Raw genomic sequence first — 24,618 nt, 5'->3', positions numbered from 1 at the left:
CCTTTGCCTGACCTACTTTTAACTTTATTCTCCAAGTCATCCACGGAGCTTGAATGTGCTGACCATTTGGTATGTCCAAGATATGAATTTGGAAATATTATGCTCCAATTATGGAAATAAACTGGAAGTGAAATATGGGAAACTATTTTTTAAGATCTAAATTTAAAAGACTTTATGCTTGTAGTTAGCCTTGAGTTGTAAAGCCCTTGTAACTTGCATAAGTAACTCGTTGTTGATCTTGTTCTTTTGCTTTCTTTCCTCATTGTTAGTTTTGCTAAATGAGTGTGAGCTAGAAGGTGACGGGGAGAGAAACTGAGAAAAACAGACTATTTGCAATCACTATCTCATTCCTTCCCTAGGTTTCATTCAAGAGACCACCAATATGCACACACTTTTCTATTTTCTACATTTAAAATAGACCAAAATAGAAGTGGTAATTCCAATTCTAGTGTCATCTTGATACTTCTTGATATCATGTAGTGATGTGGCTATTGCATCATCTTTTACTAGCAATGGGTTATAGCCAGAGAAACAAGAGAAGAAATGTATTTGAAAGAATCTCATAACTCCAAACATGCCCACTGTCAGCCCAGCTCAATGTTTTCAAATTACTCAGTATCAAAATAGTCAGAAATGATGAATGACTGGGAGGTAGGGGGGAAAAAACGGTTTAATTAATTTAATAGGCATAGTTAAAGTTCACTGTATTTAGAATCTATCTTTACAAAAATGGTTGGTTAACATTCTATAACATAGGAATGATTTTAGACCATGGCTATTTTCTGTTACAGAAATGTATCTAACACACTAGGCCAGGGGTCGGCAATGTTTCCGAAGTGATATGCCGAGTCTTCATTTATTCATTCTGATTTAAGGTTTCGGGTGCCAGTAATACATTTTAACGCTTTTAGAAGGTCTCTTTCTATAAATCTATAATATATAACTAAACTATTGTATGTAAAGTAAATAAGATTTTTAAAATGTTTAAGCAGCTTTATTTAAAATTAAATTAAAATGCAGAGCACCCCGGACCGGTGACCAGGACCCGGGCAGTGTGAGTGTCACTGAAAATCAGCTTGTGTGCCGCCTTCGGCATGCGTGCCATAGGTTGCCTAACCCTGCACTAGGCTGACCAATGTTAAAGAGTAAGTATAAACTAGAGTTGTGGTTACTGTACCTGAAGCTGATCGCAATTCTTCTCTGTGAGAAAGTCAAGTTGAAGATCATGCAAATAATAATGGAATGACTTCCCATTACGATCACAAAATAAGAGAGATTTATTAACAAATTCTTGCAGTATATCTTCCACTTCTTCAGTCTCCATATCCCAAAGAATACAAAGCACCTAAAAAAAACATTTTAAAACATAAAAGGGGTAGGACTAAGGAAGCAATATGACTACCCCAACATTACAAGAGGTCACAAAATTACTTATTTCTTTGACAACAAAGAACACATTAATTAATGCATAAAACTTCCTACACAACAGACAAAACAATGAGGTCAGTAAAGTTAACTTTTCATACCAAACTAGGTTACAGATCAATCTAGGTTTACATAAAAATGCAAGATTTAGGCGTTTTATTAGCACTAAATATTACCAAGAAATGCCTGAAGTTCTTGAGGAGGGATTTCAACCTCCAAAACAAGCACATATAGAATCTTTGCTTAAAATAACTAGAGGGAAAGGGAAGGGGAGTCTGACGTCCAAAAATATTTAGACTACTATTGGACCAGGTGGCAAGAAGTCAGTGTATTTAAAATGCACAGGGGAAAAAATGACAAACATGGTAAGGACACACTCTAGATATGAGTTTCTGAGAAAAAATAACAATAGGTTTTCATTTTTGGGAGAGGGGAGTAAGGCTTGTATTAGTTTACTTAATTTGTTGGTTGGAAAAGGGTAGGATTATTTAAGGAGGACTTTTTACCTGTAATAGTGGATTTATTTTTTATTACTTATATCTTGCAAATATTAGAATGACACAAACCAAGAAGTTAACCTTTGCTTCTAAAGTAAAGAAATACTTTTTATCAAGGTACAATCAAAATAAGTCTCCCCCAAATCCTGCCTCTCTCACTTCTTGCATGATGCACACCTATATAGCCACAGATCTCTGAAAGTGTTTCATTTGGAAACATGCCCTAAGAACCAACATTCTTAGTCTAATCCTTTCTGAGACCATCGGACTCTGTCTTACAGCTTCTCAGTAAGTGTAAAGAGTCTTGAAGTTCTGAAAGGGGATGGAAAACATTCAGTTGAACTGCATCTAAATCGTTTCCTATGAATGCCAACTATCTTAATAAAACAACCTAGCACTTTGGGTAGTGTATCAGACATAAGAAAGGCCATACAAGTACAATATATTTTCATTTAATAACAATCTAATTCATTTTCTAAGAGTAGGGAACACAAGTTTTAAATAATAATTACTTTAATTGATTTTGTTTATTATTTTTACACACAAAGTCAATAGTGTATATTTTTAGTAGAAGCCATATGCCATTAGTAACCAATTTCATTTAATAATCTTACCATACCTATGCAGTTTTGAAATAGAAGTCAACCTGGTTTAGTAGTCTCCTTTAAGACGCAAGCTGCACAGGGAGGTAATCAATGCATTTGAAGACAACGTTAAGATAAGTGAAAATATATGGTATTCATCAAAAGCCGTGATAGGTAGCAGCACAGGCTACCATTAACAAACACTGCTTGGGGTTTTTGGAGGAGTTTGTGCCAGGGGAGGAAGATTGGGAGTGGGTAGACAGCCCACAAGGGAGAGAGCATGCATATTCAGGCTAGGCACCTCCTTCACCCTTGGCTCTCAGGCTCTCATTGGCCAGCTGGGGTAGATAAAGGAACTGATTGTCCCAACGCTTGTCCTCTTCTCCCAATAATTTAAATTTCTTCCTGTGCTTTCAGGGCCTTTTGTCCCCTTTGCCTGCCCCATCCTCCCTTCTCATAGTTGTAGTATAGGAGCTGTTTTTAGAATGCTACAAATCTGACTGCCAGTATTAGGATCAGGAAAGAATTTTTCCCATTGGGCCAACTGGCAGAGGCACAGAGAGTTATTTCACCTTCCTTGTAATATCACGGAGGCAAGATAAAAGGAATAGGATGTGGAAGTTTAATGAGGAATTTATAGTAATGTTATTTTGTTACAATTTGCAACTGATGGCCAGCACAAATAAAGGCTAATGGGCCACATTGCAGAGGTAAATCTGTAAGTCTGTACTGGGACTCCCCAGGGGTCTGTACTGGGACCAGTCCTAGTCAACATATTCATAAATGATCTGGAAAAAGGGATAAACAGTGAGGTGGCAAAATTTGCAGACAAAACTACTCAAGATAGTGAAGTCCCAAGCAGACTGCGAAGAGCTACAAAAGGATGTCACAAAACTGGGTGACTGGGCAACAAAAGGGCAGTTGAAATTCAATGCTGATAAATGCAAAGTAATGCACATTGGAAAACATAATCCCAACTATACATATAAAATGATGGAGTCTAAATTGGCTGTTACCACTCAAGAAAGAGATCTTAGGAGTCATTGTGGATAGTTCTCTGAAAACATCCACTCAATATGCAGCGGCAGTCAAAAAAGCTAACAGAATGTTGGGAATCATTAAGAAAGGGATAGAAAATAAAACAGAAAATATCATATTGCCTCTATATAAATCCATGGTACACCCACATCTTGAATACTGCGTGCAGATATGGTTGCCCCATCTCAAAAAAGATTTATTGGAATTGGAAAAGGTTCAGAAAAGGGCAACAAAAATGATTAAGGGTATGGAATGGCTTCCGTATGAGGAGAGATTAATAAGAGTGGGACTTTTCAGCTTGGAAGAGAGACAACTAAGGGGCGATATGATAGAGATCTATAAAAATCATGATGGGTGTGGAGAAAGTAAATAAGGAAGTGTTATTACTCCTTCTCACAACACAAGAACTAGTGGTCACCAAATGAAATTAATAGGCAGCAGGTTTAAAACAAAAACAAAAGGAAGTATTTTTTCCCACAACGCACAATCAATCTGTGGAACTCTTTGCCAGAGGCTGTTGTGAAGGCCAAGACTATAACAGGGTCAAAAAAAAAAAAAAAAAAAACCTAGATAAGTTCATGGAGGATAGGTCCATCAATGGCTATTAGCTAGAATAGGCAGGGATGGTGTCCCTAGCCTGTTTACCAGAAGCTGGGAATGGGCAACGGGATGAATCACTTGATGATTACCTATTCAGTTCATTCACTCTGGGGCACCTGGCATTGGCCACTGTCGGAAGACAGGATACTGGGCTAGATGGACCTTTGGTCTGACCCAGTATGGCCATTCTTATATTCTTAAACTACACCCAGGATTTTGCTTGTGAACTTTGCTTAAGGAAAAGGGGAGACCAGAACTCTTCAAAGATCTAGATACCACTTCAGTACCCCCTTATATGGGCAGGGCAAGAGGAATCAGAAGTGAACTGAGGAGAGTCTGTCTCAAGTTATTGGTCATATGTGGGGAGCTATACAACCCCTCTCTGGGCCCAGTGAAATACCTGGTACGAGAGAGAGATAGATGAGGCACGTAACCCACTGGGAAGGAGTGCTAAATTAATCAAATGGCAGCCTGCTACTTAATTCACCCGTGTCTGCCTTCATTCATCTGCATGTTCTGACCAAAGCGATCATGCTTACTTACTCAACCTATCTCAACTGCTAACCACTTTTGATATGCTTTTTCAACTTTTGGCTAAATCAATTAAAGTCTGATTAAGAGAGCTATACAAGAGCGAGGTATTATATTATTTCAACAGCTCTTTTGTTAAATATCAAACTAAGATGCTATTATATGATGATGGAGCTAGTCTGCTGCAGTTTTTTTTTTTTAAATCACCATGGTGATAAATTCTTTTCATTAGGTCATACACATTGATTAAAACCAGTTGTTTTTTTTTCTTTTAAAGTGAGGAGTTGTATCTCACTAACAACTATAAAACTTCTCAGTTTTGCTGTTATTACCTTAGTCGGCACCTTAACATCCTTTTGAAGGACAGAAAGATCTTTATAATAGTCTTTAAAATTTTCATTTAACATTTCAACACTCATGGACATGGCTTCATCAAGTGCTTCATAATCATAAGATGATGATTTCCTTATTCTTTTAAATTGCTTATTCTGCAGCTGTCTGAGGTAATATTCCCAACGATTTGGGAAATCTCGTAATAATGCACCTATCAATGACACTACAAGAGGCGAACCTGAAAAACATGAAGAAAAAGGTTAAAATCTTAAATGGAGATAAACGGTTAAGCAATAGGATCCAATAGTTAAATATAGCTGTTGATGGGGAAGTCAGGTCCGGTTCTTGTTTCTTCAACAAAGGTTGAGGAGGGTGGAGGCCAGGCGAACAGAATATGCTGTTTATCTATGTGCTTGTGATATGAAACTTTTGGGAATTCATCTGAATACTCCTTTCTGTATGTACTCTAAACAGATTGAGAAGAGGTGTAGAAAAAGCTGTATAGTCAAAAACCAAGATAACCATCCATTTTGCTTACAAGCAGAGGTCCAGCAGTAACTTACATTGTTCATTTAAAATGATACTGTATTACAGAATGTATGTCCCTTACTTTATTTCTATAAAGTAGAAACTAAAAACTACAAATATTTCTGATTATAAAATAAAAACTAGCAAACTACATACCTTTGCATTCCCCTACAATACTATCAGCCTCTTCTGGCAGATCTGTTATTTTCATATTAACAAACAGAGACAAAATCTCAAGTCCTTTGTCATGTGCTAATCCACTCTCCACAGGAATTTCATATTTATTGCCTGGAGATTTAAATTATTAAAAAAACAACTTGGTAAGATGTATGTGAAGTATTTAAATTAGCTTGTGTGCAAGAGGTTAGAGGACTTCCAAAACAAAACTTTAAACAAGGTACATGCTTGGAGACTTGGCTCTTCCTTCTCTGTATGTATACTAAAGTACTTTTGCACAAGAGTGGTGGGAAAAGGAGCAGAAATTGCACTTATCAAAACCAAACTGACATTTAATAATACTCAAAATAACTGTTACAGTGATAATTATTAGGCTATAGTTTAGTATTCAGGCCATCTCCTTCCCCACTCAATAAAGTTAGTATTTAAAACATACTAAGGAAACATGGTGGATCTCGGCAGCTTAGGTAAAACATCACTGACTGTATAGATTTTGCAAGTGTGTTTTTTGTCATACCACAGGTATTTATGAAACTGTAAAATTGCTAAACATAAGGGTATTGGAGGGCAGGAAGTAGGAAGGGTAGGATTCTAAAAGGCTTTTCTATTTTGCACACGAGACAACAGAATCTACTTCACAGGCTGTTAAATGTTTTCATGGTCTTTGTTAACAGCACATAGAATTTTCTATGCATATACTTATGGAATTGGAGTGTAGCAGGCAGCAACTTTACCTTGTGTCCCTTAGATTCCCTATTACTTAAGTTACCTGCACCTGAGAGAGGTAGAGCATACCTGAGGAATCATTTTTATAACCGAGGTGAAGGAGAAGAAAGCAGTACCCTTTCAAAAGGAACGCAAACATTTAAATAAAAATTCATTAGTTTTAAAAACATATATACATAATATCAAGACCTAGGCAAGGAAGAAAACAATCCTTACCAGTCACCGAGTCTGTCACACTCCTATCCCTACTAGTAATAAGAACTTGACACTGATTATCAAAAGCTTTTAATACCCATGAATCCCAAATGTCATCCAGAACCATGAGACACCTAAAACAAACAAGAAAAAAAAAAATCAGGGTCAACTGATCACTTTTCAAACAAATACTCTGGAAAGTTATTTCATTATTAAAATGCTATCTTTAAGAGGCATTAAACACTGCAATTCAGGAAAGAATGGTATGTTTTGAAGCCAAATATCTCAGAAAATAATTAAAAGATTTTGCCATTCGTGGCTTTGTCAATCGGGAAAACATACATCTTTGCTTGTAAGTTATGGCTCCATATATTTGTCACAGGAGAAATGTTAGGCAAGCATTTTGAGATTTTTCTTTTTAATATCTTTCAGGATAGATAAATAAATGTGTTTGTTGGCCAAGCTTGTGAGGCCTTACACTCCTCTCAACAGCATTTCTCTATTTGTATAGGTATGTTTATGAAGTGTAACTTTTGAACACTGCATCCAATCAATTCCAAAATTTCAGAGAATGTCCTAAGCATCAATGGCCAGCACTCATTCATTTTGGAGAAAATCAGAATACTGAAAAAGGGGACTTCAATAAGAAGTGAGGTACAGAGTGTTAAACTATAATCACAATCCAATATGATGAATAATGTTGTCTTGTTAAGAAAAATATTCCCAGGTACTGATTGGGAAAACACAGTCCAGTTTCACTTTTGACCGAAGGCAATTGGAATGCTTTATTTTCATCACCAAAGAGAAAACTGACAGATAAAAATGGAGTTAGACTTGAAAATCTTCACAACTAATGCTAGATCCTCTTTCAGAGGTAGCTGAACTCTGCTGAATTCCTGGCTAGAGAACGTCAGTTGTAGCATCAAGTCCTAGGTGGGGTCTGTCCGTTTGTCTTGAAATGGCTTTGTTAGTGCTCTCAAATCAACAGCCCCTTGAATAAAGAGGTTGGTGATTAATCTCTCTCTTCCATGGACAATCAGGAAATAGTTCCACAGGTGGGTCTGAAGTTCCCTGAGATGCTGATTTATAAATTCCTGGTGGATACCAACTGCATCCTTGTTTCAGACTTCATTGAGGGAACTATGAGGAAACAACTCCAAGCTTCCTCTTTGTGCTCAGAAAAACCAGTATCCAAGTTTTCTGGGGAATGTATCTATCCTGTCATGCATGAACTGAATATTCAGATTCTGCTGCTAGTGAGAAAAAATGAGTTTAAGTGACCAAAGATTTCAGAAAGGCAGGTTAAGTGTGCCACTAAAGTTGATTATTGAATATGTCAACAAGGGGGGATTGCTGATCTTTCATAAAAATCTGCACTTCTCTTATTTGAAAGAATCAGGATAGCACTTCACATTTTAAACCTCTCGCACTTCAACAAGGAGTAGGAGTTGCTGTCATCACAAAGTAAAACAAAAATAAAAGTCAAGAATTAGTGGAATGACCCTTACACCAAAGCTCATTACTATAAAAGCTTCATGGAGGACTACACATCGGTGTTCAGGCATTTTCGTGGAAACAAAAATTTTGCAACATATGAAACAATAAAGCAAAGAATGTGTGTGTGAACAGCTCTCTATTTTTCTGCCTGACACCATCTATGGAGCTTGCAATATTACTACTCCAACTAAATATAGAAGTCTCTGACTGCTTCCTCAAAGTTCTTTTAGATACCTCTCCTGCTTGTTCTAGCACTGCTTTACAGAACAGCAAGTCTTCAGTACAATCAGAAACATATCTCAAACATGTCAGAAGTTCTGCAGCACCAGAGATGTTAGTTGACACTTCCAGTCAATTGCTGATTTGTCACTTTTCCTAAAGTTTGAAAGTAGTTGGGCTGTTGGATATACTCAGTCATATCATTACTGTGACACTAAATTATCATTTAAATAAAGAACTACTTTCACTTTAAGAACCTGCTTCAGGCCAAACAACTTTTGAAACCAAGTCTATTCCTTAGAGAAGGATAAGATTTTCTGCAACGGTATATGCCTTACATTGTTGTGTGACACATGCAAGATATCTGAAGGACATTTGTCTGACATTTCCTGATAGAGCAATTAAATCTTGCTGATTTCTCCTCAGGTTTCTCTTTCAATGACAGATATTTGGTTTCTGAATATCACCACCACTTCAAAGATTACATATTCTTGGCAGCCATAACTTCAGATCTAACCACAAGCTATGGTTTCAAGTCAATCAGTGAGAAACCATACGTAGTATTTCTATATTTTCTTTTTGCCTTCTGAACTATCATTGGAATAAACTATCACTGACTTTTTCACAAAAGATTCATCTTCACAAAAGGACTCCTCTTTCCATGTCATCCCACAGCCAGAACTAATCTCCAACATAGACTGAACAACAAAAGCAACATGGTTGGGTAAGGCTTAGCGCTGCCCTGGGGTGTCGTGAACAATCACAAACACCGTGTCTAGTGTTCTTAATGACACATTTTGTCATAGTCTGTGTGCATAGGTACTTCATGGGGTCGTCAACCGATGGCACGCGAGCCGATTTTTAATGGCACGCTGCTGCCTGCCGGGGTCCCGGCAGTGGGCTGAGCCAGACCCCGGCAGGCAGCAGCGTGCCATTAAAAATCCTGCCCGACCCAGCCTGCTCTTCTCCGACCCGCGCCCTCTCTGGCGGGGGCAGGGGGCAGAAGCAAGCTTGCTCCTGCCGGCTGCTGCTGTACAGCAGGCTCCACCGGCAGCCAAGCTTCCCCCTCCCCCGCCTCTTCCCCCAGCGTGCTGCGTCGAGCCCGGCCTCCTCTCCCTCCCTGCTGCCGATGGCCCTTGCGAGGGAGGGGAGAAGAGCAGCCCCAGCGCCCTCGCTGCTCAAACCGGTAAGGAGGCATGGAAGGGAGGCAGGAGAGGGACCTTGGGGAAGGGGGTTAGGAGTGGGGCATATCCCTCCAGCCCCCTGCCATGAGCCGCACAGGGCAGGGGGCTGGGAGCACCCCCCGATCCCAGCCCACCCCCCCAGCCCTCTGCCCTGACCCCTGCACCGCAGCTCCCTGCATCCCCCCCACATCCCCTGCCCTGACTCCTGCACTCCCCACATCCCCACCCTGAGCACCAGATTGGCAGCGGGCTGAACGGGGCCGACAGCCAGAACCCCAGACCAGCAGCGGCTGAGCGGGGCCGGCAGCCAGGACCCTGGCTGGCAGGAGCCAGCAGACGGAACCCCAGACCAGCAGCGAGCTGAGCCGCCCGGCCCGCCACCGGTCTGGGGTCCCGGCCCCGCTCAGCCCGCCGCTGGTCTGGGATTCTGGCTGCCGGCCCCGGGTTCTGGCTGCCAGCCCAGCCGCCGGCCCCGCTCAGCCCGCTGCCAACCTGGGGTTCTGGCTGCCGGCCCCTGGCCAACCGGGGTTCCGGCTGCAGGCCCCGCTCAGCCCCTTGCCGGCCTAGGTGAATGGAACCCCAAGCCCACAGCGGGCTGAGCAGGCTGGCAGCTTAAGATCTGCATTTTAATTTAATTTTAAATAAAGCTTCTTAAACATTTTGAAAACTTTGTTTACTTTACATACAACAGTAGTTTAGTTATATTATATATAGACTTATAGAGAGAGACCTTCTAAAAATCGTTAAAATGTATTACCAGCACGCGAAACCTTAAATTAAAGTGAATAAATGAAGACTCGGCACACCACTTCTGAAAGGCTGCCGACCCCTGGTGTACATGATTAATGGGAAGTGCACTATTCTGCATAAAGTCCAGGCACAAATCATGTTAAACATGTAACTCTATCAGCAGAATTTTCATATTCATGCGCATATTCACATCCAAGACAATTCTACGCTGAATCACTGGCAAGGGTTCTCACTTTACAACAGTAAGTTGATCTAAAAGGGATATACTACTACATAGTGCACATTATAAATCCTTTTACATTTTCGTGTATGTAATTTCCGTTTTGGCATGCCTTCCTGAATCCACCATGCAGTGTCTGGGAAATCCTGATATAGGGACTTTCATTTGAGAATCATAATATGTTTAAGAGTAACCCAACTTCTTGAAAATCTTTCTGATTCTGCCTTATGTAACATTTCCTCACAATTTACAGCATTACCTCCAAGGATATTCAAAGACTAAGTTGGAAAGAATTGAAAGGGTGACCATGGTGTTACCTCATTTTACAAGTTTTGAAACCAAGTCACAAAAAGGTTAAGCAACTTGACCAAGATCATGATTTTTTACATATAGCCTAATTCCTCCGACACATCTTTTATCCCACTAACAGTACCTGGGGTATTTGCGTAGTATCAGCAGACGAAGGCGATCTTTAGCCTCCTCAATATTAAGCGGTGGCCTTTGTGAAAGAGAGAAGTCCTGGTCTAGTCTACTACAAAGATTCTGGAGTTTCATTAGGAGCCCCGCCTTGTCTTGTTTTCCAACAGAAATCCAATGTACTCCTCCTGGGAAGCAATCTAACAAAGAAATGATGCAAAGTTAAAATTCATATTTTTAGTTGAAATATATTTGCTATGAATGACAAATACAAGCAAAATTATGTCAATAAATTACTTTATATATAGCTAAGATGGGAATAAATTTTAGACTCTGATAAGCAGTTGTCAAACTAGATAAACATATTTTGAAATGTGAATAATACTTCCATAATTCTAAATCCAAATACATTTGTACATCACCAAAGTAAGAGTGAACTGCTTATGTCCTTATTTAAAATACTATCCAGGATGGAAAGATACTCTGGGGACCTTTTTCTATGAATTACAGCAATATCCAATGATCCTAGAGTATCAGATGATGATCAGAGGTATAAATACTGGATGAGATTTTTTAGAAATGCCCAAATCATTTAGAAACCTGAATCCCATTTACCTGCAATGGGACTTAGGCTCTATAATAATTTATGAAAATTTGGTATGTGCGTAAAGAAAGGGCATCTGTACCTTCCAAGAGATGGTGATCCCGTAGTGCTTCTGCTGTTAAAACAGACTTCCCACAACCTGCCATTCCATAAACAGTAACCCAACCTGGTTCATTTCTTAAGTTGTACAGTTTCTGTTGAATTGCTTTTACCAGCTTTGGACGAGTAACAAATACAACTGGTCTTTGTGGTACTCCACCTTCACAGAGGACTGTCCTCACTGAAATGTAAAAAAAACAACACCATACACAGAAATAATTTCTAAGTGATTTTTCCCCAGCTCTTTAAAAACAAACAAAAAAGCCACCCACCCACCCCAAAAAACCCAACAACCCAAAACTTTTTTCCCCATCATAAAAAGTACTGGATCACCAGTTGCTGAAATCCACTGCTTGTCCCCAGAACAGGGGATCATTAAAAAGGGGATAGAGAATAAGACTGAGAATATATTATTGCCCTTATATAAATCGATGGTACGCTCACATCTCGAATACTGCTTACAGATGTGGTCTCCTCATCTAAAAAAAGATATACTGGCACTAGAAAAGGTTCAGAAAAGGGCAACTAAAATGATTAGGGGTTTGAAATGGGTCCCATATGAGGAGAGATTAAAGAGGCTAGGACTCTTCAGCTTGGAAAAGAGGAAACTAAGGGGGGATATGATAGAGGTATATAAAATCTTGAGTGATGTGGAGAAAGTGGATAAGGAAAAGTTATTTACTTATTCCCATAATACAAGAACTAGGGGTCACCAAATGAAATTAATAGGCAGCAGGTTTAAAACAAATACAAGGAAGTTCTTCACGCAGCGCACAGTCAACTTGTGGAACTCCTTACCTGAGGAGGTTGTGAAGGCTAGGACTATAACAGCATTTAAAAGAGAACTGGATAAATTCATGGTGGTTAAGTCCATTAATGGATATTAGCCAGAATGGGTAAGGAATGGTGTCCCTACCCTCTGTTTGTCAGGAGATGGATGGCAAACTATCATTGCCTGTTGGTCCACTCCCTCTGGGGCACCTGGCATTGGCCACTGTCGGTAGACAGGATACTGGGCTAGATGGACCTTTGGTCTGACCCGGTACGGCCATTCTTATGAAAGGTCTTCCTCCTGACTACCACTTCACAGTCAAGTATTTGGATTTAAATGGAAATGTGGGACATGTAAGCCTTCACTTAAATAATAACCAACAAAACATTTCCTAAAATAAAGTTACTGGACATGAAACTGCACCATTTTCAAACAGAACCACTCTCTCCCCGCCTCATATGCCAGATGAAATATGGAAACATTGGCTAGTGCCAGATCAAACTGCCTCAGGAAGCAGTACTTGAAGCAATATCCTTACTCATTTTATAGTAATTAAACTAGGATTTAATTCTTTATCTTCAAGAATAGAGAATGCAAGCGTTATACTGACCATACGAAGTAACTCCATCCATAGACTTATTTCCATTACAAGAGGAGATAATAGGGATCGCATCCTGAAGAAGAGCAGCCAGGTCTTTGTACCCTTCATGAAGCAGTGCGTTATAGAAGGATATGTATGAATAATTATCTTTTGCAAGAATAATTTTTATTAGCATAGCAGCTCGTTCTTTCTGTGTAGTCTAACAGAAGCAAACAAAATAAAATAATCTGTTATATACAATCACAAAAATTGGGAGATCTATTAGGTCATCTAGTTCCAACACCTGGCTAGTTAAGGACTGTGCTTCTTATTGCCAGGACCACTTGCTGCTATTACAGGTCAGATAATGGACCTGCATTAAGACTTAAAGTTAGGTGTGTATTTGAATACCTTGCTGAATTAAAGTATGTAAATAGTCCCACATCAAGTTTAGGTACCTTGCTGAATCATGGCCTAAGACAGAAGTGGGCAAACTATGGCCTGCGGCCCGTCCTGCCTGGCCCCCGAGCTTCTGGCCCAGAGGCTAGCCCCGGCCCCTTCCCCGCTGTTCTCCCTCCCCCGCAGCCTCAGCTCACTCGCTTCACCGCCCGACGTGGCCCTCAGGCCAAAAAGTTTGCCCACCCCTGGCCTAAGATGTCAGAAAACTATTCAAACGAGTACTCTAAAACATGTTGGGCAGTCTAGGAATAGGAAAGTGATTAAGAAGATATGCATTTTACCTGTGCTTTTACTTTCTCCTCCTCCTGTAATGTTAGTACTTCATCGGCAATCATATGATCCATAATGTAAGAGGTCTTGATGTCTCTTACCAATGCTTCTTGATTCAGAAGCAAATGATTTCGAGATTTCACATCCATTTTTCCTCAGTGCAGAAAAAACAAGTTTGCACAGGAACATGAGCTAGTCAAGACATTAAGAAACTAATCAATTTCAAAATATATTTCCTTTTACAGAATGCAACTTAAGAAAAGTGGCAACAGTATTCCCAACATTAACTCCAGTTGAAATATAGCTGATCTTCACTTAGTTTCATGTTATGAATGCTTCTTACTAGAAAGTATACAAGCAACCAACATTTCAGCCTACTACTGGTGTTTCTTGAGAACACTATAAATATTTTCATATTATCCTCTCTCCAAGATGCTCAGATGCTTATGTCCAGCTGGGCTGATGAATGTAACAGATTAAGAAAACAGAGGGAAAATCCCACCTCCTGCTTCTGTCCATTCCCAACCACCAAACTCCTACCTAACTTCTAACTCACCCCCACTCCATTTCCGCATCAATCCTGTCTCCTGCTCCTATCCTCCCCATTCTCTTCCAATGCCTGGCTCCTACTGATGCTCCCCAACCTCCAGGCTCCTATCCAACCCTTCTGGCTTCTGCTCCAACTCCTCCACCCACCATTACGTCTGAGTCAGGCTGCTTCCTCTTCCACTCCATGCTCGCTGTGTGCCAGCAGAAGGCATCTTCTTTCCCATGCTCTCAGTCTCCCTGTTCTCAGTTCCTGTGCCTGGTACCACAGCAGCAGCAGGAGAAATTGCTAACCAAGTCTTGTTCAGCTCTTGCAAACCCAGCATAGAGCATGCTCAATAGGTGCTCTATGGGGATGGTGCATGAGCAGTCGAGTTGCAGACACGAGCTGTGTGGGGATGGAGTATGCTCAGTGCAGATGGAATCTTCTGAGAATTTAGCTGCCAAATTCTACCAAGCCTCCCCTAAGCATGTACAAACTGAGACTTTTCAAGGACTTATGGATTTGGGCAAATTTTCACAGGAAAGGCAAAAGGCACAACCCTGACAGCAGGACAGGACAAGTCCCCTCACCCTCCCCGGCCAAAATTCAAGTCCCTTCTCCAAAGCATGGAGGTGTTTGAGCTTCTTAACAAAATCACTGAAATGTATTTATTTTTAACATCAGCAAACAACATACTTTTCCTAATCTCATTCTCAGGAACCAAAAATCAGCCTTAGGCAGACACCCAGTATGGAAATTTTCAGCCCAAATGGTTTAAGTTTGGCAAAGTTAAAGCCCCCAAAACAAAAGATTCTCCTAGGAGTAGAGAGTTAAAGAAACCCCTGCGCTCAAATGGATCCTCACTGCAGGATCAAGGTATAAGTTACCCTAAAGTGGGACAGATGGGGAGGAAGGCAAAGATCAAATTAATCAGTTGAGAGAATGCATTATATTAATGGTGTCTGTCCCCAATCTCTTCCCAGGGAGAGGAGGAAGTGCTCCCTGCTTCTCTGGGGGCAAATAGACCCCAAGAGCCACTTAGCTGCTCATAGCCCCAACCCTTCTTCAGCTCACCCTCCCTCAGGATCCTTGCCCCAGGGACTGTTTCCCTCTTAGCTGCTCCTCCCACACTCACTGCACCCTCCCTCAAGGCACAGCCCTATGGCCTCACCTCTTCTTTTATTGAGATTGACACCCCACTGGCCCCCAACCGCCAACACCCCACCACCACAGGGTACCCTATGCTCTCCCACCATGCCTGGGTACCCTGCCCTCCCTAAATGGCACTCCTGGCCAAGGCACCCCAGGACTTCCCCATAAAAGCTTCTATTATCCCCATGCCTCTGTAGGGCGGGCACAGCGATGGGGACAAGTGGTGTGCACTGAGGCTGCCTCTCAGTGGGAAGCACAGGCCACTAGCTGCATGGAGGTTGGGGGGAAGGGGGAAAATCACCCTGAAGCCCCTCCTCCCCCCAGGACACAGACTCAGTGGTGAGACTGCGCCCGACCCTGACACAGCGCAAGGGCCGGGCCTGTCCCATAAACACACTGGGGCCTTGCCCCTCTGCGCTAGGCGCACTGCGACAGTGAGCTATAGAGACAGAGTCTTGCAAACTCACCCAGCCTAGCCCTGCCCCCCACTCCCCAAGGCAGTGATTTATGTCTCTCCCGGCTGCTTCTGACATGCCTGCTTGAGCAGGGCCATCCTTAGGATTTATGGTACCCTACCGAGTATTGTTAAACTGGTGCCCCTATGCCCGACTTGCTCTTAGCAACACAAACATAAGCTTACAGTATTGGAAAACTTGCCACATGCCCTTTATTAAAACCAGTTTAAACAAATTAAATACACTATAATGCTGATGGACCATACTTGCACTAAAGAAGTAGTGTTATAGAAAAAATTCTGATTTATTGACAGAATGATCCAAATAATATATATTTTTTAATTTATCAACATTTTATTGGAAATTTCTATGAAGCGGTATTGAAACAAGGATTTGTTTTTAATTACAAGCAATCTTTCTGGCTTTTTTGGCTGCAAAAAGAGTAATAACGTCATTGTATGACAAAGACAAAGTGATGTCTTGTTCGATTGCAAGAAGAGCAAGACCAGTCAAGCATTCCTGACTCATTGTAGAGCGGAGATAGTTTTTAACAAGCTTTAGTTTTGAGAAACTCCGTTCTCCTGATGCTACTGTTACAGGAATTGTCAGTAGAATACGAGTGGCAATGTACACATTAGGATATATGTCAACAAGTTTGCTGGTATGAATAAACGGTACAATGTCCACCACCAACTTTGCATGTGGCAACACTGATAATGTACTCAATTCTTCGTACAGTTCAAGTCCATTTAAATCAAAACTATCACCATGCTTCAGGAGGCTCTCTAGGTTCTTGCACTTTGTCATTAGCTGCTCTTGTTTTCCTATTTCACTGAATTTAGTTATGTCATACAAAAATCCAAACTGTTCATAGTGTGCTTGTAAGATATTAAACCTTTCATCAATGGCAGATATTGCTTTATCCATCACATTAAAAAATTCAACCTCAAATTTCTTTTCTGGATCTTCTAATGGGCTCATCTGCTCCTTCATATTCCGCTTGCCATTTTTTTCCTCGAAACTCATCACATTCAGACATGGAAATTCTGATTCTACACCGAGTGCCTCTGCAAACTCTCTTGCTGTAACCTGTGCTTCTCTGAATCCATTTTCTCTGTATTTCACTAAAAAGTCTTGTGCGTTGTTTAGTAAGGTAAGTGTTGAATCAAGCTGCATCACTGGACTCTGCATTATTTTGCTTACACTTGAGATTTTAACAAGAATGTCATACCAGATTATGTCAAGTATCAGGGGGTAGCCGTGTTAGTCTGTATCTACAAAAACAACAAGGAGTCTGGTGGCACCTTAAAGACTAACAGATTTATTTGGGCATAAGCTTTCGTGAGTAAAAACCTCACTTCTTCGGATGCATAGAGTGAAAGTTACAGATGCAGGCATTATATACAGACACATGGAGAGCAGGGAGTTACTTCACAAGTGGAGAACCAGTGTTGACAGGGCCAATTCAATCAGGGTGGATGTAGTCCACTCCCAATAATAGATGAGGAGGTGTCAATTCCAGGAGAGGAAAAGCTGCTTCTGTAGTGAGCCAGCCACTCCCAGTCCCTATTCAAGCCCAGATTAATGGTGTTGAATTTGCAAATGAATTTTAGTTCTGCTGTTTCTCTTTGAAGTCTGTTTCTGAAGTTTTTTTGTTCAATGATAGTGACTTTTAAATCTGTAATAGAATGACCAGGGAGATTGAAGTGTTCACTTACTGGCTTATGTATGTTACCATTCCTGATGTCCGATTTGTGTCCATTTATTCTTTTGCGGAGGGACTGTCCCGTTTGGCCAATGTACATGGTAGAGGGGCATTGCTGGCACATGATGGCATATATGACATTAGAGGATGTGCAGGTGAATGAGCCCCTGATGGTGTGGCTGATGTGGTTGGGTCCTCTGATGCTGTTGCCAGAGTAGATATGGGGACAGAGTAGGCAACGAGGTTTGCTACAGGGATAGTTTCCTGGGTTGGTGTTTCTGTGGTGTGGTGTGTAGTTGCTGGTGATCTGTATATAATGTCTGCATCTGTAACTTTCACTCTATGCATCCGAAGAAGTGAGGTTTTTACTCACGAAAGCTTATGCCCAAATAAATCTGTTAGTCTTTAAGGTGCCACCAGACTCCTTGTTGTTTTTATACCAGATTATGACAGATACTAGAAACTTTAAGCTGGATATTTTAGAGGCCAATGACTGTGCTTCACTTTTAGCTTTTGGATCTCTGGCTTCTTCCGAAATAGCAACCAGTGCTTCATAAACTTCCTCAGATTGATACCTCAAAGTTTTTACACTTTCTATTCTGCTTTCCCAGCATGTCTCAGATAGAGGCTTAACGGTAACACCACTGACATGTGCTTTGAATATTTGCCATCGTTGAACGGAAGCTGAAAAGAGCTCGTAAATGCATTGCAACAAACCAAAAAAAGAAATACCTTCTACAGAAGACTTGGCCATATCACACAAAATCAAATTAAGGCGGTGGCATGCACAAGGAACAAAAAAGGCTCGTGGATTTTCTGCCAGCAATCTAGCTTGCACGCCAGAAATGCATCCTCTCATATTGGCGCCATTATCGTAGCCTTGTCCTCTAATGCTCATTATGGACAATCCCATTCATTTTAGTTCATCAAGGAGAGCTTGAAGAAGTCCAAAACCTGTAGTGTCCTCTACTTCTAAAAATGTGATAAGTGATTCCTTAACTGTAATCTGTGCTGAATCACTAATGTCGACAAATCTCACTACTAACGACATCTGTTCCTGATGACTTATGTCCGGAGTGCAATCTAGAATTACAGCAAAATATTTTGCCAAAGAAACCAATGAAACAATTTTGTCTCTCACTTTACCACTCATTAGAATGATCAGTTCATTTTGAATTCTTGACCAAACAGTGGTCATGTATTTCATTTTCAGTTACTCTTCAGAGATGTTCATTCATCACTATGTCAAATTTTCCCAGCAGTTGTACAAGGCCCAAAAAATTGCCATTTTGGGGCTGGTATAATTTATCAAACCTTCCTTTAAAAGCAAGACTGTTGTTGATAGATATTCAACAATAGATAATAGATGTTCAAGAACACGACGCCAATGCTGCTTCTCTGACTCCATCAATCTTTGATTTTGGGCATCAAGAGTTGTCTAATTTTTTAACCTTACACTCAGCTCAGACCATTTGTGCATACTTTCAATGTGGTGTTGTGCCTTTTCATGTTGCGGTACACCTCTACCCCGATATAACGCTGTCCTCGGGAGCCAAAAAATCTTACTGCGTTATAGGTGAAACTGCGTTATATCGAACTTGCTTTGATCCGCCGGAGTGTGCAGCCCCGCCCCCCCGGAGCGCTGCTTTACCGCGTTATATCCGAATTCATGTTATATCGGGTCGCATTATATCGGGGTAGTGGTGTACTGTGTGACTAAGATTTTGCCAATCATTAATACCCACGGTCGCTATGTTAAAATTGCAACTGTTGAAAATCTTGCACGGGAAACAAAATACAGCATCCTTGTATGTAGAGTACAAAAGCCACCGTCTGTTGACAATTTCACAGTTAGAAAGTCTTTTGTAGTAATTGTTTTCTGTGAATTTCCTACCTCTAATGTCTTTAGTATATTCAAGACCTTCTATTTTCACGGGGCCTCTCTCAAGTATAATGGTGCGTAATTCATTGTTTAAAGATTGCAGCCATGCACCAATGTCATCCATATCCCATGCTAGTACAGTTTCAACTGTTGTAAATTCTTGTTTTGTGTCTGCATCTGTTTCAAATGATTGTTTCATGTTTTGTTGAGTTTCTTGAGCTTCATCTGCATAAAAATTTTCTTCAGCAGTTCTTTGATTTTCTTTGATGATCTTGATCAACTTCGTTGTTTTCATGACGTATAAACTTAAGTATAGAACCCTTCTGTGCTTGTATAGCTAGTTCTATTTCATCTTTCCATTTTATTTTTTTGTGATACGGAAAGTTGTTTTCAATACGACATAACTTATAAGGGTATTTTTTAAAGAAATAACTGTTTAAATTATTGTCAAATTATCAGAAATATTATTTAAAATAACTAATATAGGATAGCCATGAGTCTGTGACCTTGAGCTAGGGTGGAGACACCTCACAAGGCGCTCCACCCTGACTGAAACACAATAGAGTTGGAAACCCATTTTTACAAAGTCACTTTTTAGTTTTAAATGTGTAGTGGGCGTCAGTCTTAATGTTAGTTACAACTCTATATAAACCTTATAGTGTAAATAGACCAATGGCATTATCCAGTTTAAGAAGCTGGGTTTCCAAGCAGCAGGAAAATAGGACCCTAATTTTATTCCTAGGTAAAGCACAAAGTGACCAAAATGAAGTCAGCACAGAATCATCTCATCTGGCGTAAGATAGGACAGAAATGTTACAGAAGTCCTATCCACTAAGATTAGTGCAGCATGGACAGAGACAAGCTAATTTCTTTTTCTAACCTAATGTGCCCTTGTTACAGAAGGATCCTCTCCAGGTTTTGTCACTCATCCTTTCTGATAAACATGACACTGAACTTCCCTCACTAGTTCATTTTACATAGATAACTGAGTTGTCAAATGATGATAACTTCTGATCACTTGCAATCTTGACTGGATACACTGCTCTACAGCCAAAATGCTTCTGAAATAAATATAGTCAAACTTTACTAATTCTGGGTCACTGAGAACGAAAATGATGCTTAAAATTGTTGATTGGCTCTTGCTTTCAAGATATGCTATTGGGTCAGTATATACGACCCTTGACTTGGGAATGGCGGAGGATAAGTGAGTTATAAAGGAAAGGGATCTCAATTTAAACCAGAAATGACTAAAATACATCTTTGACTGGATCTATGAATAAATCTATGACTGGGTTTGGACAATACTTGCTTTTTAGGCAAACAATGAATGATGCAATCTGAAGCTGGTATTGCGTCATACATGATATGAATTGCATCATTTTATTCCTAGAAGTCATGGATGATGCAATCATAACGAAGCTTACATCACTCTGCTGAACAAATTGCCCTATATCAGCTCTACAAATCATACAGTGTCGTGCTCTCTTATTTGTCAGTGTTTGATTTTGCAAAGGGACACATTTCTGTTTAGCCAAAGTGAGCAGAGATGCCTCGTACTTGTGTGAACAGTGCAGATAACTTCTGCTATGTTTGTGGTGAAGTGACTTTTGCATCACAAAAGCGCAGTATAACCACTATGGTTAAGAAAGCCTATCACCTTTATTTTGGCTGCAAAATTGGAGATCAGGACAAGAGGTGGGCCCCACACATATGCTGCACCACTTGTGCAACAAAACTTCGCCAGTGGTTGAACAGGAAAAGGAAATCTATGCCTTTTGCAGTGCCAATGATTTGGAGAGAGCCAACAGATCACAGCAGCAATTGTTACTTCTGCATGGTGCCTCCAGTTGGGAAAGGTGTGTCAATGAAGAAAAAGTGGACTGTGCATTATCCAAATATTCCATCAGCTATACGCCCAGTACCCCACGGAGAAGGACTGCCGGTTCCTGATGCACCGGAATCATTCTCACTTGAGTCAGACAAGGAAGAAGAAGACGATGAAACTTCTGGTCCTGAACCATCAATGTCACAGGACCCACATTTTCTCCCATCCTCCTCCTCTGAACCACACCTCAGAACACAAGGTGAACTGAATGACCTTGTCAGGGATTTGGAACTACCCAAGAGTAAGGCAGAGCTGTTGGGCTCCAGACTACAGCAGTGGAATCTGCTGCACAGACTCTTTACAAGGAAGTGTCCCTTGCCTTTTTAACTCATGTTAACCATGTATTTACTTTATTAAAGTTGGACAAAACGTTGAGAAAACTTAAGACACTGGCTGCCCAACCTCTGGACTGGCAAAAATTATACTGACTCACTGAAAAAAAAGAAAGAATCTTAGTATGACATGTGGTCATTCTATACACTAGTAAGAAGATACGCATATTACAGTTGTTGGAGGGCTCTATTTAGCAGTAACAGGACTATAGGAAAGCCTGTCAACATTTTTTGTTATACTGATGAAAACTGGCCCACTCCCACCCCCAAACAAAACTTGTCACAAATAATTGTCAACTTACTTTTCTGGTTTTGGTTAAGATTTATTTTTATTTTTTTTCTAAATATTGAAATTGGATTCAGGATTGTTAGCAAGCATTTTTGGCAAACAAAGTTGTTAAATACCTTTATCAAAGTCATGTTCAATTGTTATTTAAAATGTCACCAAGACTCTAGCAAAAAAGGGAAAACCGGTCTATTCTGAACCCTGCGCAAAACATAAGGTTGAAAAAAAAAAAATGCTCAAAGCTGATCAACGGCAACACAGTATTGCTTTCATGCTTGGCTCACCCCCGGCCTGCTGGTCCAACAGCTGCAGTGGAGAAGGCGATAGGTGGAAAGCCACGGAACCCTAAAATCCACCTTTTGGGGTGCAGAGTGGCAACAGCAGCAGCAAACCCTCAGGTCAGGTCACACCACCGTGCACCACAGACCACGGTGAAGTGTGGCATCTTGGGGCCGCAGGACCCACAGCAGCTCTTCCTGCCCGGCGCGTCTCCATCCGATCCGGAGGGATCACTGCCAGGCAGCCACTGCCAGGCTGCCACGCTCCACAGCCCAGCCAGTTGTGTGCATTCCAATCAGCCTGTGCGGTCACTTGGAGCAGAGGCGCTCAGGCTGGCTGCCGAGAAAGTGAGGCAGGGGACTGGATTCGTGCTATGAGATATGTATAGCTCCATATAGTATTATAACCTGCACCACACCCAGACCTCCCCCCCCCCCCCCGTGTGTGTGGGGAAGGAGGGACGGGACACGTTATGATGGGCAGCAAAAGGATACCGCCGGAGCCACCAAGCCCATCTCATCTCACGATGGTGGGGAGAAAGTAACACACAAGTGAGTTCCCCCGCCCCTTCCCAGAGACCTCAGCAATCAGTACTCTTCCTCAGAATGCACTGCTGCGCAGCGCATTTAGCTCTACAACCCAACCCCGCTCTTACCTGCTTGCTGTCCTGTCCTGGCGGTGGTGCCCCAAATTTAGTGGTGGCCTACACAGCCGCCTATGCTGCGTATGTCTAAGGACGGCCCTGTGCTTGAGACGGCTGCTGGGGAAGAACATGTGATTCTTCTCATGCCTTCTCTTTGCTTCCCAGTCAGAATCTATTATTCTGCAGGGAAACAAAGAAAACTGCCCATGCACAGTGGACAGAATTCCCGTAGGAGTATTATATGGAGTTTCTTAAACCTTCCTCTGAAACATCTGGTTCTGGACACTATCAGAGACAGTAGTACTGAAGTAAACAAATCACTGGTCTGCTCAAGTCTGACAAGTTCTGTTACTACAGGCTCCCCCTGAATTAACACAATGTACCACCCTTTGGTTTTCAATACTACATAAGTGTGTTTAAAATAAATCATGAAATCTCTTAAATCAAAGTTTGGGCCTAAACTACTTATTTTAAATTAAAGAGTAATATTAATTAAATTTAATAAGAATTTAATTAAGGAAAGAGTAATATATGTTCTAAGTCTCCCCAAAGAGACAGATCTCCTTTCAAACACTTAGATCTCCATATTATGCCATCCTTTAGGTAAGGCATGTACTAAACAGAACACACAACTGTCCAATAAAGACAAAACAGTTCCTATTTATTCTCATATATAATAAATACACTGAAGTAATATAAAAACCCAACCAGCATTTTCTTGCAAGTGATTATTACCACAAGGGTTCATTGCAAACACCATGAAGTACAGCTCCAACTAAAATAAAACTCAGACTGAAAAAAATATCCAGGCAAGAAAAACTGCCTCCGAAATATAAACAGAATTCAAATGCATAACCAGACACGCACTAACGATTCATGTGAGATAATTTACAAAGACAACAACCGCTCTGTAATCTCCATAGAACAGATCAGCAGGACCACTTCAGCTACAAAAGTGCCTGTCAATAGCACCCTCCAGCCCCAAAAGCACAAAGGCGACTTCCCAGGCCCAGTTCGGCAACCCCCCGCCCCGCACGGCCAGCTGCCCCCCTACCTCATTAAACTCCAGGGGCGTTTGGCCTCGGCAGAAGCTTCGCCCCGTTGGCCCCGGGAACGGAGAGGGTCTGGCGCCTCCTACAGGGAAGTCGTGGAAATACGAAACTTAACACGGCCGGACAACTTTCCCCGGCCGGGGGTCGCTCCCATCCGCCGGGCGCGCCACGGGGGCCCCGCGCCACACAGGTTCCTGGGCGCCCGGCGGGTGTCACACGGGGTCACTGACCGCCAGGCTAAGGCGCCAACGGAAAAATGAAGCTCGTCGGCTCACTTCACACCCCCGCCCCATAAACACTCGCAGCCACAGCGGCAGCAAGTGGGGGAGGCCGAGCCCGCTGCACCCCCGAGGTCCCCTCAGCCCACCCCGCCCGTGCCCCAGGGCAGCTGTGGGCGCGCGGTTACCTGGCCGGCAGCCCGCGCGGGGCAGGGTCTCGGGGAGGCCGTCGCCGGCTCGAAACAACAGGTTCGGATGCCGGACCCGGCAGGGACAGGCACGGCGCCGCCAGCCCGGGGAGAGGCGCCCCGGAACCAGCGGCCACTTCCTCCTTCCCAGGGGCTGGTTGGCCGGGCTGAAAGAACAGCTGGCAGCCCGGCAGCCGCCTCCCAATCCCCAGCAATGGGCAGCACTCACCCCCGACGGGCGGCCGCGCGCCTCAGACCGCCCCCCAGCGCCCAGGACCGCGGCACAAAGCAACAGACTCCACCCCCC

General features: G+C 41.9%; 2 protein-coding genes across 3 annotated transcripts in view; both read right to left on the bottom strand.

The window, feature by feature from the left end:
• The window catches only part of APAF1 (apoptotic peptidase activating factor 1), a 79,431-nt gene extending 54,858 nt beyond the window's left edge, over positions 1-24,573 (bottom strand). Inside the window, exons 1-10 of one of the 2 annotated variants that reach the window (XM_054028718.1) lie at positions 24,541-24,573; positions 23,908-23,987; positions 13,717-13,897; positions 13,007-13,196; positions 11,608-11,805; positions 10,938-11,121; positions 6,656-6,768; positions 5,693-5,824; positions 5,008-5,246; positions 1,178-1,345 (exon numbers count right to left, since the gene is read on the bottom strand). In XM_054028718.1, coding sequence (XP_053884693.1) covers positions 1,178-1,345; positions 5,008-5,246; positions 5,693-5,824; positions 6,656-6,768; positions 10,938-11,121; positions 11,608-11,805; positions 13,007-13,196; positions 13,717-13,854 — 1,362 coding nt within the window. In that variant the 5' untranslated portion in view covers positions 13,855-13,897; positions 23,908-23,987; positions 24,541-24,573. Of the gene's footprint in view, positions 1-1,177; positions 1,346-5,007; positions 5,247-5,692; positions 5,825-6,655; positions 6,769-10,937; positions 11,122-11,607; positions 11,806-13,006; positions 13,197-13,716; positions 13,898-23,907; positions 23,988-24,311; positions 24,499-24,540 lie in introns of those variants that run through there. The other variant, XM_054028711.1, reaches the window with a different exon arrangement.
• LOC128845622 (uncharacterized) lies at positions 14,404-17,123 on the bottom strand. The gene is made up of 2 exons (XM_054044875.1): positions 16,249-17,123; positions 14,404-14,510 (listed from the first exon to the last, which is right to left on the bottom strand). Exons 1-2 carry the CDS (start codon positions 17,030-17,032, stop codon positions 14,404-14,406), a joined length of 891 nt encoding a protein of 296 aa, XP_053900850.1. The 5' UTR covers positions 17,033-17,123.
• Positions 24,574-24,618: the final 45 nt, after the last annotated feature.

The sequence above is a fragment of the Malaclemys terrapin genome, chromosome 1 (assembly GCF_027887155.1).
Source record: "Malaclemys terrapin pileata isolate rMalTer1 chromosome 1, rMalTer1.hap1, whole genome shotgun sequence".
Classification (NCBI taxonomy): domain Eukaryota; kingdom Metazoa; phylum Chordata; order Testudines; family Emydidae; genus Malaclemys; species Malaclemys terrapin.
Note: the sequence above shows the minus strand (reverse complement) of the source record. Positions and strands in the feature narration are given on the sequence as shown.

Excerpts from the sequence above, each read along its gene's own strand:
- LOC128845622 (XM_054044875.1), bottom strand. The coding sequence starts at position 17,032 with ATGCAGAGTCCAGTGATGCAGCTTGATTCAACACTTACCTTACTAAAC. Across the intron at positions 14,511-16,248 it reads AAAAGCCAGAAAGATTGCTT|GCACAGGAACTGAGAACAGG; the intron begins GTAATTAAAAAC and ends CTGTGGTACCAG.